Below are 16282 nucleotides of genomic sequence, written 5' to 3'. Positions count from 1 at the left end.
TTTCAAACTCTCAGGGTCTCTAAAGCTTAGTGAACGCTCCGTTTGTGAGACTAATGCTGGGGAGACAAGTGGCAGATTGCATGTCACTGTCCTTGAGTTCAGTGCAAGTGGTGGTTGATGGCAACCAATATGTTGATAAACTTCCGCTGTTTAAACAGGGTTTGATCGATCGGGTGAAATATAAAGAAAGGGCGCTCGACTCAAGCATCCATTACCTCTACCAAAACTGTCAAACTTGAGACATGTCACATTCATCTAAGCACCAGACCATGTCTCGTGGTGGTTTCCTAGTAAAATTATGTTAGCCTGCGGTATGAATCCACAGAAAAGGGCAACTCACCCTTCAAAAGATGTCTAATAGGCTCTGACTTGAGATCAAATCCATGAGCACCAAAACTATCCAGCTGGGCTTCTGAGAAGCAAGTAGGAAGGTCAGTACCTCCGATATATTTGAGATATTCCAAAGTGGCACTCAAGCAAGGTAAGTGAGCATCAGCCTTGAGGCCTTCAAGCACAATGGCTTTAAGTGAGGGCCAAGACTTCTTGATCTCGTTCGGCACTCCAGGTCTGCACAGAGGATGCACATCAGAGCCCTCAGCATATGCAACGTCAAGGATGTCAAAGATGTAATCAGACTTGATGATGCAGCCAGCTCTCCAGATATTCAAGACTCGTGTCATATCAACGCCCCAGCCTTCTTGTCGGTTCTTGCGTTCCATAACATCGAAACCTTGGATGAAGCATGCAAGACTTGTGACATAGACGGCTTGTCGTAATTGTTCAAGAATATGGGCTCGCTTCTCAGGTTCAATGGTGAAGGGCTTTGGGGAGACGGTTCCGATGGAGGCTTTGACAGCACTTCTTTGCTCGACTTCGGCTGAGGCAAGTCGTAGGTAATGGGCGGCGGTCAGACTCGGCGCGGGGACGTGAGAGGCGACAGCTTCGATGTTGGCCCAAACTCCGGTGCCCTCGGAATCGTTGGCATCTTGGACAACGGCATCTCGGATCTGATGCAAAAGAGAGCCGCCATCGACGGAACTTCGGGTTCTGCAGATAGGACCGCTGATCGACACGAGGAAGTTACCTTTCTGAATCATGAATGGTTAGCAAGCTCACATATAATCAGGTTTTGGACTTACCAGTTCTCCCTTGTCACACCAGGAGTCAAATACGTCGCCAATCTCGTCGCCAGTCATCTTCAAGCACTTATCCATGATTTCCCATGCTTCACAGAGACTGGACATGACTCCATGCTCAATGCCATTATGGATCATCTTAACAAAGTGACCACTTCCACCAGTGCCAATATTTGTCACACAAGGGCGACCTTGGCCATCTTTGGCTGCGATCCTAGAAAGAAGAGGGAGGACCTGCTCAACAGCCCATTTCTCACCACCCGGCATAAGTGATGGGCCATATCTAGCTCCAAAGCTACCACCTGAGATCCCAAGTCCGATGTATGCGACACCAAGAGGACGGAGAATCTCTTGTCTTGCTTGTGTGCGTTCGTAGTTTTCGTTCGAAGCGTCAATGAGGATATCGCCATTTGAGACACGTGATTTGAGTTGGGCGACGACACTATCACCAGGACGACCATTCGGTAAGCTGAAGATAAAGACTTTGGGAGAACCAAGTCCTTGACAGAGGGTATCGTAGTCTTCGCAGATGTGGATCTGTTTCGATAGTCCAGCGGCCTCCGCGTTCTTCGCGACCTTATCGAGACTTGCTCTTGATGTATCGACAATAGACACGTCGAGACCTTTTTCTGCCAAAAGTAGGGAGACGGCGCCCCCCATGGTACCAGCTCCAATAATACCGACCTAGTGGATGCATGCATTAGTGACGTTGGGGATGGGTATTGTTGGTCTGGGGTAAATTACTTTGGTAATCTCCATTTTGAGTTGTTGATATCAGAATAAGAAGTTGATTCAGAGGAAGTGATTAAACCAGGAGGCTTGTCCGTTGAGAATCCAGAACTATCTATATTTCATAACACGTCCAACCAAGGATTTAAGTACCCGAGAATTCCTTAAGGATCAATTGGAACAATCAAGGTGATGTGAGCCATGATGTTGCACAGCCTCAGGTTTCACATGATAAGGTCGACAGTCAACTATCTAAAAGACGCATATGATCCTCAAAATCAGGGAAACTTCAGACTATGAACTATAATAAAGAAAGATCGTGACGATGTCCCGCGAAGAGGTCGACAGTCAACTTGAATAGCGCGCGATAGATCATGACTCGGCCATGCGGAGTCTCCATTTTCAAGCCGTTCGAAGCCGGAGAACCCCCACGGGGATCAAGAGCAACAGACCTGTAGCGTGGAGAAAGAGCCTCATTAAACTTTTGTCCCCAACCAAGAATCTAGTTACGTATCGTGTCCCACTGCCAGGCTGACTGTCGACCGCGCACAGGCCAAACTACCGGCACTAAAAGGCCCATCCTAGCAAAAAGGTCAGTGTTCCGATTGGTAGCTGACAGTCAGCCTTTCTCCATAGCTGACTTTTTTCGCGACTAAGCTGGAATTGGTAAGTGGTCTCCGACTTTCTCCAAACGTGGGGTCGGAACTAGAGAATTGCTCGCGTGAAGCTGAAACTCAAAGATGGATGGGATGGAGTTGGCCGATGAGGGCATGGTACCTTGTGAATTGACATAAATACTTTTCACCCGTTCCCCATACCCCAGATAGTTTAAATCCAAACCCCAGAGGATCATCACTCATCTGGAGTTCCATCCAACTTTATCTTGTCTTCTCTTCTTATCTTATCAGGACCTTGTGTGGTTTTCTCGCCATCATGACCAACGAGATCACCAACTCGACTGCCAACAGTGCAGCTCGAGCTGAGAAGCCCTCCTTCGAGACAAAGGAGAACCTCGAGAGTTTTGTTCCTCACAGCGATCGTCTCGCCCTTGCCCGAACAATGGATCCCGAAACTCGTGCTCGAGTTGAGAAGCGTCTCAAACTCAAGCTCGATGCTCGTTGCGCTCTCTTCGTTCTGATTTACATCATGAACTATCTCGATCGAAACAATATTGCTGCTGCTCGCCTCAAGGGCTTGCAGGATGACCTTAAACTGGATGATAATGAGTATGCCACATGTCTCAGTATCCTCTATGTTGGATACATCCTTATGCAAGTTCCTTCCAATATGTTCATCAACAAGATCCAACGCCCTTCACTATACCTCGGTGCCATCATGCTTCTCTGGGGCTTGATTTCAACCCTCTCAGGAAACGTCCATAACTTCACCGGAATGGTTGTTATCCGTTTCTTCCTCGGTTTCACTGAAGCTGCCTTCTTGCCCGGAGCGTTGCTTATCCTTTCCAAGTGGTATACCCGCCGGGAACTCACAAAGAGAAATGCTGTCCTCTTTTGTGGTAACTTGATTTCCAATGCGTTCTCAGCTCTGATTGCTGCTGGAGTGTTATCTGAGATGGATGGCGTGCTCGGGCACGCTTCCTGGCGATGGCTCTTCTGGAGTAAGTCTTCCATCTGTATTCTGTTCCGAGAGATACCGTGGCTAACAATATCTAGTCGAGGGTGCCATTACCATGTTTATCGCCATCCTGGCTGTCTTCATCCTGCCCGATCTTCCCAGCAACACTCGTGGTTTCTCTGCAGAGGAGCTCGCAGTAGCTCAACTCCGAATGATCGAGGATGTTGGTGAGGCTGATGAGGATGCCGAGGGTCAAGGAGCTGTTGCTGGATTGATGATGGCCCTCAAGGATGGCAAGATCTATGTCATGATGCTGACATTTGCCGTCTACGTTGTCGGTCTGTCTTTCAATGCCTTCTTCGTAAGACTTCCTCCTCTCCCTTGTAACGTTTCCAAATACTGACATTTTATAGCCATCTCTGACCGGCACCCTCGGTTTTGCCTATGTACCAACTCTTCTCATGAGCTCTCCACCTTGGCTCTTTGCATGCATCGTTTCTCTTATCGTTGCCTGGAGTTCTGATCGAACACAAGAGAAGGTATGTTCTCGAAGGCTCATTATCTTAGGTCCTCATACTAACAATTTTGAAAGTTCTGGCACATTGTTGGGCCTATCTGCATTGGTTTAGTCGGATTCATCATCAGCATGTCAACACTTAATGTTGCTGCTCGATACCTTGCTCTTTTCCTCCAAGCATCTTCTTATGCTGGGTATGTCTTCACTCTAATAGCATCAGTAACTCGGAATATTTTACTAACCTCAAATTTTAGATACATCGTCTTCTATTCTTGGATCAGCTCAACCTTCCCTCGTCCCCCTGCCAAGCGAGCCGTGGCCATCGCCCTCATCAATGCGTTTGCTCAACTGGGCAACATCGCTGGAAGTTATGTCTGGGGTCTCAAGGAGAATGGCTACCGCAAGAGCTATGGCATCGTTACAGCTATGTTTGGCTGCACCATCGTGGGTGCTCTTGTTCTTCGCATGATGCTTTCCAGGTTGAACAAGCGACTTGAGGAGCTTGAGAGGGAAGAAACCCAAGCGTATGAGGCTGAGAAGGTTCGGGAGGCTCAGGCTGATGAGGCTCTTCGTGTTCAGAAGGGCTTTCGTTACCTTGTCTAAGGTTTTGGATGAAGCATGCAACTAGTATTTTAGACTACCCTAAGCCTGAACAGTTAAAAAGGCAATTCTAAATAAAACAACGTTTGATCAAGTATCTGTCTGGCCAAAAACTGCATGTAAATATCTTAAATATTAATCTTGATAATTCACTTGAGTTCGCTCTTTGTAAGACATGTACCTCTAAGGTCTAACACGTTACTAACCGATCAGCCATTTGCGGTTGCTGATGCATGTTACACAAATGTTGACGCACGGTAGTGGGGGTTAGCTTAGGAGTTAGGGGTGCCTTAGCGTGGATGGTTTGGTGGGGGTCCAAATGGCAAGCAGTAAAAAACAGCAGGGAAATGTTCCATTCATGACTATAAATGCAGGCAACGATTTGCTCAAAGAACAGTGACTTATACCGCAAATCTTGCTAGAAGTGACATCAACAACAAACACTGTCGCTTCAAGGTCAGGTGCCCGTCAGCTTATTCTCTTTCCTGTTTTAGATCCGGTGTCAACATCGGCCCGAAAGTGGACTAAAGGCGGGGCCAAATTGCGGGGATGTCAAGGGTTCCTGACGACGGGTTTACTAGCCACCGTACGTCGCAAATTCTAACCATCATCCCATCTTCTGAAGCTTCCAGACTGACTTTAGCCCTTCGATCCTCAACGGCTGGACGAATCATGGACCCAAACCCAGTCAAGCCCTCTCCTCCTCCACAAGCCCCTCCTGCAGAAGAGCCTACAACATGTCGAGAATGTCGACGCCGCAAAGTGAAGTGCGATGGTGTTATGCCTGTCTGCTCAATCTGTCGAAAGTACAGACGACATTGTCTCTACGACAAGCACAGTAGAACCCGGTTGACCCGAAGGTACATACATATATGGGGCCGCGTCTATGAGCCACTGGGGAACCTGTCGGACTAACAGTGACGTAGACAACTTACCCTCCTAGAGGAGCGTCTTGAGAAGGCTGAAACAGTCTTGAGGCGTCATTACACTGATGGCCAGATTGCTGAAATGCTAGAAGGTCCAAAAGAAGGACTGGCAACTCAGAATCAACAGGTACCAGCGGCGACGCCAGCAACTGCACCTGAATCCGCGCCTACACCAGCACTAACCTTGGGGACAACGCCGGGGTTAGTCAGCTTGCCAAATACAACCCCGACCCCGGGCAATGTGGACAACCTCCTCCAGCTACCGAACCAGACACCTGATTCTAGTGTTTATATGACAGGTACAGGAAATGCGGGAACATTCACTACGGATCCCCTGCTTCTAGCACCCATCGGTGAATTAGATGCAGCCCCTGGACTCTGGACTGCATCACAAGACACTGCATTCGAGGCCACTCCAGCTCCAGCTGACAACTTTGAGTGGAACGAGCAAGAGACATCATGGGGAACATATGATCCTGCGACTTGGTCTATAACAAACCATGTTGACGGAAATCCCCAAGCTATCATGGACGGCATGGCCTCTCTCACCATCGGGGATCAAAAGAGAGGATATTACGGTGCTGCTTCTGGATCCGCTCTCTTGCGTCAGATCCTATCTGCCCGTCCAGATGGAGAAGAAGTTGACGCCGAAGTGGCACTGCATGAGATTGAGTCTCTATTTCAACAACACTCTGATCACTCGCAATGGTTCCGTTCTCAAGCTATGTTGACCAGAGTGGCCGTTGAAAACCTTATCGACGCCTTCTTCGTCTTCTATCACCCAACTTTTCCTATCGTGCATGAGCCCACTTTTCGAGCGCAGTATGCCGGCACGCTTCCTTGTGCCAACAAAGGCCACTGGAACACGTTGGCAAACATTCTCGCAGCCTTGGGATCATTTGCGAGCAGTAACGTTGCTGATGCTACAGATCTACCTATCTTTCAGGCTGCACAAAAGAGCCTGTTTTCAAACTACCTTGAGGTTGGAAACCTAACTCTCGTGCAAGCTTTCAGTTTGTCATCAAACTATATGCAAAAGCGGAACAAACCTAATACCGGCTTCAACTACGGTGGTTTAGCTATTCGACTGGCCATTGGTCTAGGACTTCATAAGGACTTGGAGGGGAATAGTCTCTCTCCCTTACAGACAGAGACTCGACGCAGGATATGGTGGTGTCTATGCGTCCTTGATGTCGGCGCCACTATCACATATGGCAGACCTTTGAACTGGCCTCAGGCTGGTGTTGAGACTGCATTCCCTCTGAATATCCACGAAAAGGTCAGTCGATTGAAATCAACAACCACACCATTTATTAATGATTATTCTAGGATCTCACTCAAGACTCCACCCACTGCCCACCGGAAGTGGAAGGCATCACGATGTATACCTATATCCGAGTTCAATCGGCCTACCATCTCAGCACCATGACCGTCTATAACCGTCTCATCACCAGCCCCTTCCCATCCGCCACGGAGCTGATAACTCTGGACGATGTCTGCATTGGTTCTTGGCTGGCCCAAGTGCCGTATTACTATCTTGCCGTACCTCCTCCAGACTCCGAGTTCGCGCTCGGCATGGGTATTTCAGAGTGGCGTTACCGAAATCTCAGAATCGTCATGTATCGACCATTCTTGGTTCGCTGGGCACGATCATCCGCGCAGAACGCGCAGCAAAATTTGACAAGCAGCGAAAACCTCGCCGTCTTCAGATGTCTGGATGCTGCGAAAGAATCAATCACGCATATTCAAGGATACTGGACATCTCGGTCACATTCAAGGCTCGCAGCCTTTTATATCCTGTAAGTCATCCCCAAACCTCTGCCAAGCATCGACTGACAACGACAGGTATTTCCTTTTTCATGCTACATTAATTCCTGTCCACTGCCTAAGGCAGAACCCCCATCACGCATTAGCACCCGACTGGCGCGCCCAGATCCAGGCGTCTCTGTCCATCATGGGTGCCATGGCAGAGCTCAACCCAAACAGCTCCAAGTGTCGCGATATCACTCTCAAGTTGTGCTGGCCACACCTGGATGAAGAGGGTGCTCGCGCTTACCACGACAATGCCCCGTTTGTTCCGAGTGTGGGAGACAGCGAGGCAGCTTCAATAATCAACGGTTACAATACATGGTGCGAGTCGATGACGAACGCCGGGATATCGGTCCCATACGACTGGGCGGACGATAACGACTCGGCTCTCGGGTTCTTTTGATAGTATGTAAATGCTATTAGGAAGCTGTTCCTCAACGATCGGCCAGGATCCCCGCTAAATGCTGCATAAAAACCTGTGTCTTGTCTATCAATGCAACCAAGCAAAAGCCTAATAGATCTTGCGTCAGGCACAAGACCAATGCGGTGCTGTCTTTGGAGAACGAGGTGCGAGTTGTGATGGCATTGAACTGATGTTGTAACTGCCGGAAGACTATTTAGTTGCATAAAGTCATTAAACTTTCTTGACCGCACCAACGTTGCACTCTCATGCAACCTCCGCAATGGCTGAGCGATGATCCTCATCAATGAATAAACCTTCAAACATTTCCAAAATATTCTCGCTTTTTTGTTTCAGAACACATCAAAGCATTTTATACCGATAATTAGCCCTGAAAGCCCCAGACAATCTGTGCCACCGTCCACATGCTTCTTCAGTCCAACGGTCGGAAAAAGCATCGACCATCAAAGCGGTAGGACATCAAGGGATCACCAATTCATGCCTATAGTGCCTGAGCGGCCAATGCCCCCCGAAGCATCCGAAAGACGCGCACGAGGCTGTAAAGTCAATTCTAACGGGTGAATGATCTGTGAAGCTATGAGAGATTTTGAGAAGCTGGCGCAGTGCTACCTTGCCATCGAGAATGGAACGATACTTTCTGAGTTGGCATGGAATCTCTACCGTAGTCCCAAAAGCCTTTTGACTATAAATAAGCGTAATGAGTCCCCAAGAAATTGGCCTTATTCATAACATCTCAGTACGACCTTGAGATACATACAAACCAATATTCACCATGAAGTGCACCTCTACTGCCATTACCCTCTTGGCCGCAGCTGCAGTTGGCGTCCAGGCAGCCAACATCCAACTTGTTGGCAAGGTCATGAATAGTGCTGCCAAGGAGGGCTTCGAAAAGAGTAGAACCCTCGTTTATGCTGGTGGCAAGACCAAGCGTGATGCACCCAAGGTTTATGAGCCAGATCCCGACCGGGACTACACCCTCGAAGACGGTTACATCTTTGTCCTTCAGTGTACCACTGTTGGATTTAGGCCTGAGTGCATTTCGTTTGGCTCTGAGCCTGGAAAGTGCGGTATGTAACATTCTAATCCCTGTCTCCAGACTCGAACTGACACTGGTCGAACAGTCTCCTACTTCGACTTTGATCCTAAGAAGGGCGATGATCCGACCTCTATCTCGGATGCATTCAACCACAATGTCACTTCAATTTCCACCAACACTGGTGGCGCATGCCAGTTCTACCAGTAAGTTCTTACTTCCTCCTCCTCAAAGACAGCGATCTAACCTTGTAAAAAGTTATACCGGCTGCGACGATAAGGGCGATGACCGTGGTTTAACGACTTCCTACAACTACAACCTTAACGTGACTTTGCCAGAGGACGATCGAACCCCTGAGTACTTCAGGAACATTACTAGCTGGAGATGCTGAATACCTCAGCTCCCCTCCTCTGCAAGACATGAGCTCACGTGACTTGCCATAGCTCAAATTGTATGACAGTATTGGAGGCGCGGAAATAGGATAATTATTGATGCAATTTTCTGAGCTATCAAGATGATCTTTGTTCTATATGGCCGAGGTTTCAACTAAACATTTTCGGTCAGATATCGTTCTGCAATTACGTTGCAACGCTCTTCATGGAAGAAGAAAATAAGAGACTTTAAAATAAGATATTAAATAAACTCAGTGCTAGTTATTCTAAGCTTAGTAAAGATATCCTACATTTAGGCTAATTTACCTGAGACTTTTCTTCATTTAGGATCCAGGTCCTAAGTTTTGTTTTCTCCTCGAGGATGCTACTGAGATGCACAAGTCTATTGGATAAACGAGCCGGGTGATTCCTCGGCCCGGCATATACTTTCACAGTCCCCATCGCATAACTACGCCAGCCTAAGATTTCCCCACTAATTCTTAACTCAGTCAATATAGAATGGCAAACACCGGTGCAGCTACTATTCTTGATGTTTGCACGTATCACAGGCGCGACTTTGATCTTGTACTCATTCGATCACGACCTCACGAAAACCAGGTTGTCCGGGAATCTATAGAGGAGCCCTTCAATACGACACCCACCGTGAAGTTGGGGGCACTTGATCTTCTCCCGAATGAATTGTTGAACATCATCCTGCGTAACCTTGATCTATTATCATATTTCCGATTTCGCCAGGTCAACAGACGTTCCCGGGTCTTGGCAAGTGGGCTTCGAGAATACAATGCCGTTGTCAGACACGGTATAGAAGGCTTTCGCGGCATGCTGCGTTCGCGACTGGCGACTCATTTTACATTTGGGGACATGTACCGCGCCTTGATAGATGAAACCTGCTCCTTTTGCAAAAAATTCGGTGGCTTTCTATATTTGCCGACTGCCGCTCGCTGCTGTTTCGCATGTATTGAGAATGCCCCTGAGCTACGCGTTATCAGCATGCCCGCCCTGTCGAAACTCACAAAGCTATCTGCCAAGCGTTTGAAGTCTCACCTTGGATACATTCTTAGAACGGTATCGGGAATATACTCTATGAGAGAAAGACCCGCGGTCCGACCAGGTCTATTACTAGCGGAAGTGGAGGCTAGGCGGACTCTAACAGGGCTTGGTCTCCTGACTTCGGATGCGACTCAGGCTTTAGAGGCGCGGAGCGAACAAAAAAACCAGCGTTTTATGATGTCAACTGCATACCCATGGTGTGATCCAGCCACTGGTCAAGTTGAAAATGGTGTCAGTTGTAAGGGGTGCCAGATTCGCCAGGAGGCTCTCGCTCTGATCAGTCAAGATCGCGACGATGTATTTTCTTCTAGCGGTTACCAATCCCATTTTGAAACTTGCAAAGAAGCAAAAGCTTTATTCGAAGATAGTGCAGGGGGAACAAGAAGTGTGGCGGAACCAGAATTCACTCGCCGAAAGGGTTATTTCAACACATTGGATCGAGATGGTCTACCAAGATAAGATAGGACTGCCATATACTGGTAGCTTATAATGAAGAAACATAGAGTTTACAACTTTTGAGTAAGCCACGGAAAATACGATGTCTGAGAAGGAGACTATAACGGAACAGTTAGTTGAGTTACATGTAAAAGCCAACACAGTAAATCGCGTTTTCCCTTACCTCGAGTACTTTCATACTGTTCCCCCGGACTCTTGTACCAATCTCTCCAACCGATTCAGGTATATCTTCCTCTTATGTACAGATATTTCAAAGAACAGCAGTTTGCAAAACTCTATTGGTGACACTCGTAGAATATCTAGCTTTTGTGGTGGTGCATTCGTAGTACCGTCTGTACTGGTTTGGCTCGACGTCGACTGTAAAGCATTGTAATTGATTTTCGCTCTCAGAACAATGACATTTCCAACGACATAAAAGTCAGGCGGAGGTAGTTTCCAGACAGAATCCTGGTTTCTATCTGTTTGAGTACTTTTTGAAAACGTGCTGCTGTTGAATTCAGACAACGGCAGCCCATAGGCTGATCGGTACAAACTGATGATCGATGTGATGTAGCTTTGATCCAACCTCGGAACCAAGTCGTGTTCGTTGACAACAGCGTAGATATGCCGGGATTGAGGATGGCCTTGTGCTAGCTCAGTGATGTTGGTTGAAGTAACAGGCGGGGCTCCGAATGTGACGAGAGAGAACTTTGCATTCGATACTTATGAAGGCTGTCAGCTCGGGAGACACGAGGTACGAAGACCTGTACTTACGTTCATTTGGGCAATGGCAAACAAAGTGAAGGAAGACCATAGCTGCAACCGCTCCGCCAGCCGAGTGACCTGTGAGAACTACATCTTTTAAGCTCCTATCGACTGTGACCTGGCGAATGATCTCGTCAGTGAGCCAGGGAAGGAGAGTCGCTGCACAAGCCAAGAAGCCACCGTGGGCATATATCTGTTCCTTAACACCCGGAAAAGCCTCAAGATAGCTGTGAGTAGTTGAACGAAATAAAAAGCTCCTGGAACTTACGAAAACCGAAGCAGAATCCTTCTGGTTCCTATTAAAGTTTACCAGATGGTCTGTCTTGCAAGACGTGCCTCTAATGGAAACAAAAAGGGTATTTGTATCTTCCGATTTCCATATCGAAGTTGCTTTGACTGTCCCAGTGATCGAAGGTGCCCGAGAGATCACTGGTACGAGGTCACGTCCAGGATGGACATTTGGTTTGTAGACGGAGCATGCGCATCTGCAGGCGCCAAGCAGTAGTTCGAGTAGATCACGATCCCTGATAAAGTCAGGCTAGGTCAGGCAGCTCTTTTTCCAAATAGACATACGCAGTCCATGGCTGTGAAGCTTGTTCATTAACCTTTGAGTTTTCATACTTGGATATCTCTTTAGCAAGCCGTGACAGGTGAAATTGTAGCAAATCTCCATGTTCTCCTGATTTGAACATCAATAAGCAAGCGGCGGATATCCCAGCAGAATTTCTTTACCTTGATCATCCAGCTGGTCAAGTACAAAGTCCAAGCATTCGAGCAGCTCAGTCACAGCCACCGAGAACGCTTGTGAGTTGGCACTGAATTCAGCTTGCGATGTTGGCGCCGAGGCAGCAGCTGCAACCGAAGTCTTTGTGATCGATCTTGCATTTCGGCCTTTGAGAAATTTCGAAGCCCACATGGTGCAACTGATTTTTCTATGACTTATGATGAACTCAGGTTCCCTAAGGAACAATTAAGGTAGCCGAGAAAGAATGCCTTGCTTCGCCACGTGCTTGCACCGCCACTGTCGATGGAACGATATGTACTTACTCAGACTAACCTTATCGGGCAGGGTGCACACTGAGGTGTAATTGACTGTAAAGCTATCCGTACCAGCCTACTATTAATAACACGAGCATCCCTTTCAGTGCAACACAGATGGTACAAAAGACGCCGGGTCTGAAATGGATAAATTAGTTCTCAAGCAGTCTGATATTTCAGGTATTCGCACGGACTTTCTTTACCAAACATTGGCCACTCGGCTGACTTCACCTCAATCTTCTCTTATCACCTTCACAGTCACAACTCTAGCCGCAATAGATCGGTGGTCCAGAGAGCCACGCATTCGTGTCATGCCACGGGAGTTGTGTGCCAGAGTTGGCCGTGGCACAGGACGGAGATAACTTAACGCGATTCCCGCCTACCTTCCCAGAGGTAAAGAATAAGCTGGATATGGAGGAATAAAGTCACTGACAGTATTGGGCGGTAGGAGGCTTGGATAATAGATATGGGGGCTATATATCTACTTAGCTCGCTACTCGATATGCTTCTTTATGAAGCTGATCAAGCTTTGCAGACCTTCCTCAGTAGCATCGCCCATAGGTATCAGTGTAAGAGCGTGGCACCCTGCATCTACGATGTGTAGGTCCACTTGATTGCCGGAGTTGGCCCATTTGGAAGCCATGAAAATGCTGTCATCGAGCAACGGGTCGATTGACCCAACCAGAAACTGCGCTGGAGGCAGTCTACCTAGGTCAGCATACAGAGGCGAGATATGAGACATCTTGCGATCCCATAGGGGAACATGTGCAAAAGCGGCCTCTGTGAAGCGCTGCATTGCATCGCTACTCAGGACGATGTTGCGTTTGTGGTTGAGACATGAAGGGGTATAGGTGAGATCAAAGATGCCGTAGCCCGCACAGATGGCAGAGAGCTGCGACTGCACATCAACGCCGTGCTTGTCGCGGAGAGCTAATGCAACGGAGACAGCATACCATGCGCCGGCGGATTCACCGCCAAGCACACGCAGCTGCGCTCCTAGCTTATTTACTCCTGCTTCAGACAGCGCGAACAGGGCTGCATCGACGGCGTCGTTGTAGCCGGCGGGATAAGGGTTCTCTGGCGCCAGGCGATACTCTACCGAGGCCATAGTAAGGCCCAGCTCGTTGGAAAGCCGGGTGAGATATGAGTCGTACGAGGCATTGCTGCCAATGGCAAAGCCCCCTGTTTAGTTGCGCCACTTGGTGAGCTCTCATCTATGTGGCAAGGCAGTATGATGCATACCTGCATGGAAATGTAACCAAACCCCCTTAGGTGAGCCTGCCGAGGGTTCAATGACCCGCAGCTCGATCGAGTTCCCTTCACGGCCGGTAAATTTGATCAGCCGTGCCTTATCGTTGCAAACAGGCTTCTCGAGATGCTGAATACCTCAGCTGTTAGCGCCTATTCTTCTCTCCTTGTGCTGGTCATCTCCTCGTCGTCGTCACTTAGTTTACCTATGATTAAATTGCTCCCTTACAGGGAGTCCATGTTAAACATTAAACATTATATTGGGTCAAAGACTAACTATGGTACTGGTAAAAAGAAAAGACGAGTGCGTATGTCATCACCAGATAATTCTGTGATGGAATAGCAAACAACGGTCCAAGATATCCTCCTCGGTTCACCGACTGGCGATGATGGGAAACTGGGTTTCGAGAATAAACGAAATGGAATAAGCAGAAGGGAAATTAAGCTCATGAGTGAAGCACAGTAGATCTGCCTTTATGTCGAAATGACAAGCGCATATGCCTCGCCTCTCTCAGTCTTTGGGCGATGTGAGGAGTAAGCCGTTAAACCGGAACGAAACAAGGGAGACCGCATAATCCCCAAGATACGTGTCGCATGGGCTCATCTGGCGATACATAAAAGACGAGAGACCAGGCGATACCAAGAGCAGATGCCTGCCAGACCTGCGGCGGTGAACGAAAAGCGAAAGATGACGATAAAAGACGAGAGATGGCGAAGGAGCAGATGCCGGCGAAATCGGCATCGAGTAACGAAAGGCGAAAGATGACGATAAAAGACGAGAGATGGCGAAAGAGCAGATGCCTGCGGAAACAACAGGCGAACGAAAGACAATACGAAAAGAATATCCCGCAGACGTGCAGGACCTTCAGGCGAAAATAGAAAACAGAAAACTTTAGAGCATTTAAGCCAGACTGCAAGAAAGAATGAACAGGTTAACCTTATTGTGCATTGCTGGCATTATCGATAACATGACTATAGTGCTTATTAACCTAAGGAACAGATTATTTAGCAAGGTATTCTTTAATATTAATTATATTCTAATTTAGTTAATTAATTTTCTTTTAATAATTTTAAAGTATTAGGAGTAATTAGTTAATTATTACTTTTTTAAATTAAAAGGCTTAAAGCTATAGTTAACTTAATATATTAATATTATTAAATACTTAACTTATTTTATAAATATTAGCTTTTAATACTTTAATATTTTTAATTTTCTAGATTATATTAGTAAACTTTTAATAATAATATATTATTATTTTAATATACTTAATAAAATTATTATTTAATAATATAATAACTTATTAAATAGTTTTATAAATAAAGCTATTAATTTTTATAGTTATTTTATTTATAATTTAATTTTTAAGTTTAATTACTAATTAATTTTTAATTATATTATAAAAATCCTTTTATTAAGTAAAGTACTTTTATTTAAATAACTAAAACTATAGTAACTTATTAAAGAGTTGCTTTATAGATAATTATTAAAAGATATACTTTTTAAATACTAAAAGTTAATAACTATTAATTTCTTAATTATTATTATAATAGATAAATATATTTTTATAGCTTAATTATAATAAGTTAATAAAAAGGTTATAAGATCTTTAAGTAATAATTATTAAGTTTTTATTTTTAATTTAAGATAAAAGTTAATATTATATAAAAATAGGATTATTAATATTTTTTAATATTTTATATTAGGCTTTATATTATTTAGAAAATAATAGTAACTTATAACTTAATAAGCCTTATAATATTATTAAATTACTTATATTACTTATAGCTTTATTTAGCTTACTATAAAAAAAGATTATAATACTTTTAATTTATATTAATAATTAATAAATAGTTAACTAGTTTAAATAAAATAAAATTAAGTTAAAGATATTTTAGCCTTTAGCTAGTTATTTAAAGATAAGAGGACTTAAAAACTAGGGATTAAGCTATTATTAAATAGGCTAATAATAAAAGGCTATCTATTTAATTATATTTAAGCTAAGGAAATATAATAAAGATCTTTAAAGATCTATAACTAGATACTAAAATATAAATCTAGATTAAATTAAATTCTATTAGCCTTAAGCTTAGCTATATATAAGATTTTTATTTTACTTTTATATAAGCCTCTCTTTAAATAAAGTATAAACTTATCTAGAAGCTAAAGGTATAAATTAATATAAAGTTTTTAAAGTTTATTAATAAGTAATTAAATATTATTTTAAATTAAATTTACTTATAAATAGGAATTAATATAGTTAAAAAAGTTTATTACTTAATAGTATTAGTAAAAGCTTTAATAGTAATAGAAAAACTTTACTTTTACTTAATATTCCTGGCTATATTTAGACTATTAATAGCCTTAAAGATATTTTAAGAGATATTTTAAGCTTATAATTATTAGTTAGATTTTAATTATATCTTTAAAGTAATTTATATTTATAACTATTAGATTATTATTTTTATTATTAAAGATATTTATAGATTTATATAGCTAAAGAGGTAGTAAGAGTACTTAAGTTTTAAAAAAAGATATTTTCTTTAACTTAGTTTTCTTTAGCTTTTTAAATTTAAGATTAATTTAAGAATTTAAATTAATATTTTTAAA

At 44.6% G+C, this 16282-nt stretch overlaps 5 protein-coding genes across 5 annotated transcripts; 3 read left to right on the top strand and 2 right to left on the bottom strand.

Moving 5' to 3' along the window:
- Window positions 1–255: 255 nt before the first annotated feature.
- On the bottom strand, window positions 256–1895 carry J7337_004923 (uncharacterized protein; the record flags this gene model as incomplete). Its single annotated transcript, XM_044822608.1, has 4 exons — window positions 256–287; window positions 341–1088; window positions 1140–1820; window positions 1881–1895. 4 exons carry the CDS (start codon window positions 1893–1895, stop codon window positions 256–258), a joined length of 1476 nt encoding a protein of 491 aa, XP_044683941.1.
- Window positions 1896–2798: 903 nt separating this feature from the next.
- J7337_004922 (uncharacterized protein) lies at window positions 2799–4560 on the top strand (the record flags this gene model as incomplete). Its single annotated transcript, XM_044822607.1, has 5 exons — window positions 2799–3483; window positions 3539–3801; window positions 3854–3979; window positions 4033–4151; window positions 4212–4560. The coding sequence occupies 5 exons, from the start codon at window positions 2799–2801 to the stop codon at window positions 4558–4560; spliced, it is 1542 nt and encodes a 513-aa protein (XP_044683940.1).
- A 669-nt stretch (window positions 4561–5229) lies between these two features.
- J7337_004921 (uncharacterized protein) lies at window positions 5230–7695 on the top strand (the record flags this gene model as incomplete). The annotated part of the gene is made up of 4 exons (XM_044822606.1): window positions 5230–5363; window positions 5484–6762; window positions 6813–7282; window positions 7374–7695. The coding sequence occupies 4 exons, from the start codon at window positions 5230–5232 to the stop codon at window positions 7693–7695; spliced, it is 2205 nt and encodes a 734-aa protein (XP_044683939.1).
- A 790-nt stretch (window positions 7696–8485) lies between these two features.
- On the top strand, window positions 8486–8956 carry J7337_004920 (uncharacterized protein; the record flags this gene model as incomplete). The annotated part of the gene is made up of 2 exons (XM_044822605.1): window positions 8486–8780; window positions 8835–8956. 2 exons carry the CDS (start codon window positions 8486–8488, stop codon window positions 8954–8956), a joined length of 417 nt encoding a protein of 138 aa, XP_044683938.1.
- A 3963-nt stretch (window positions 8957–12919) lies between these two features.
- On the bottom strand, window positions 12920–13534 carry J7337_004919 (uncharacterized protein; the record flags this gene model as incomplete). The annotated part of the gene is given in 2 exon segments (XM_044822604.1): window positions 12920–13130; window positions 13149–13534. 2 exon segments carry the CDS (start codon window positions 13532–13534, stop codon window positions 12920–12922), a joined length of 597 nt encoding a protein of 198 aa, XP_044683937.1.
- Window positions 13535–16282: the final 2748 nt, after the last annotated feature.

This window comes from Fusarium musae, chromosome 3, assembly GCF_019915245.1.
Source record: "Fusarium musae strain F31 chromosome 3, whole genome shotgun sequence".
Taxonomy (NCBI): domain Eukaryota; kingdom Fungi; phylum Ascomycota; class Sordariomycetes; order Hypocreales; family Nectriaceae; genus Fusarium; species Fusarium musae.
The sequence above is the reverse complement of the archived record's forward strand: the minus strand, read 5'-3'. Positions and strand labels throughout refer to the sequence as shown.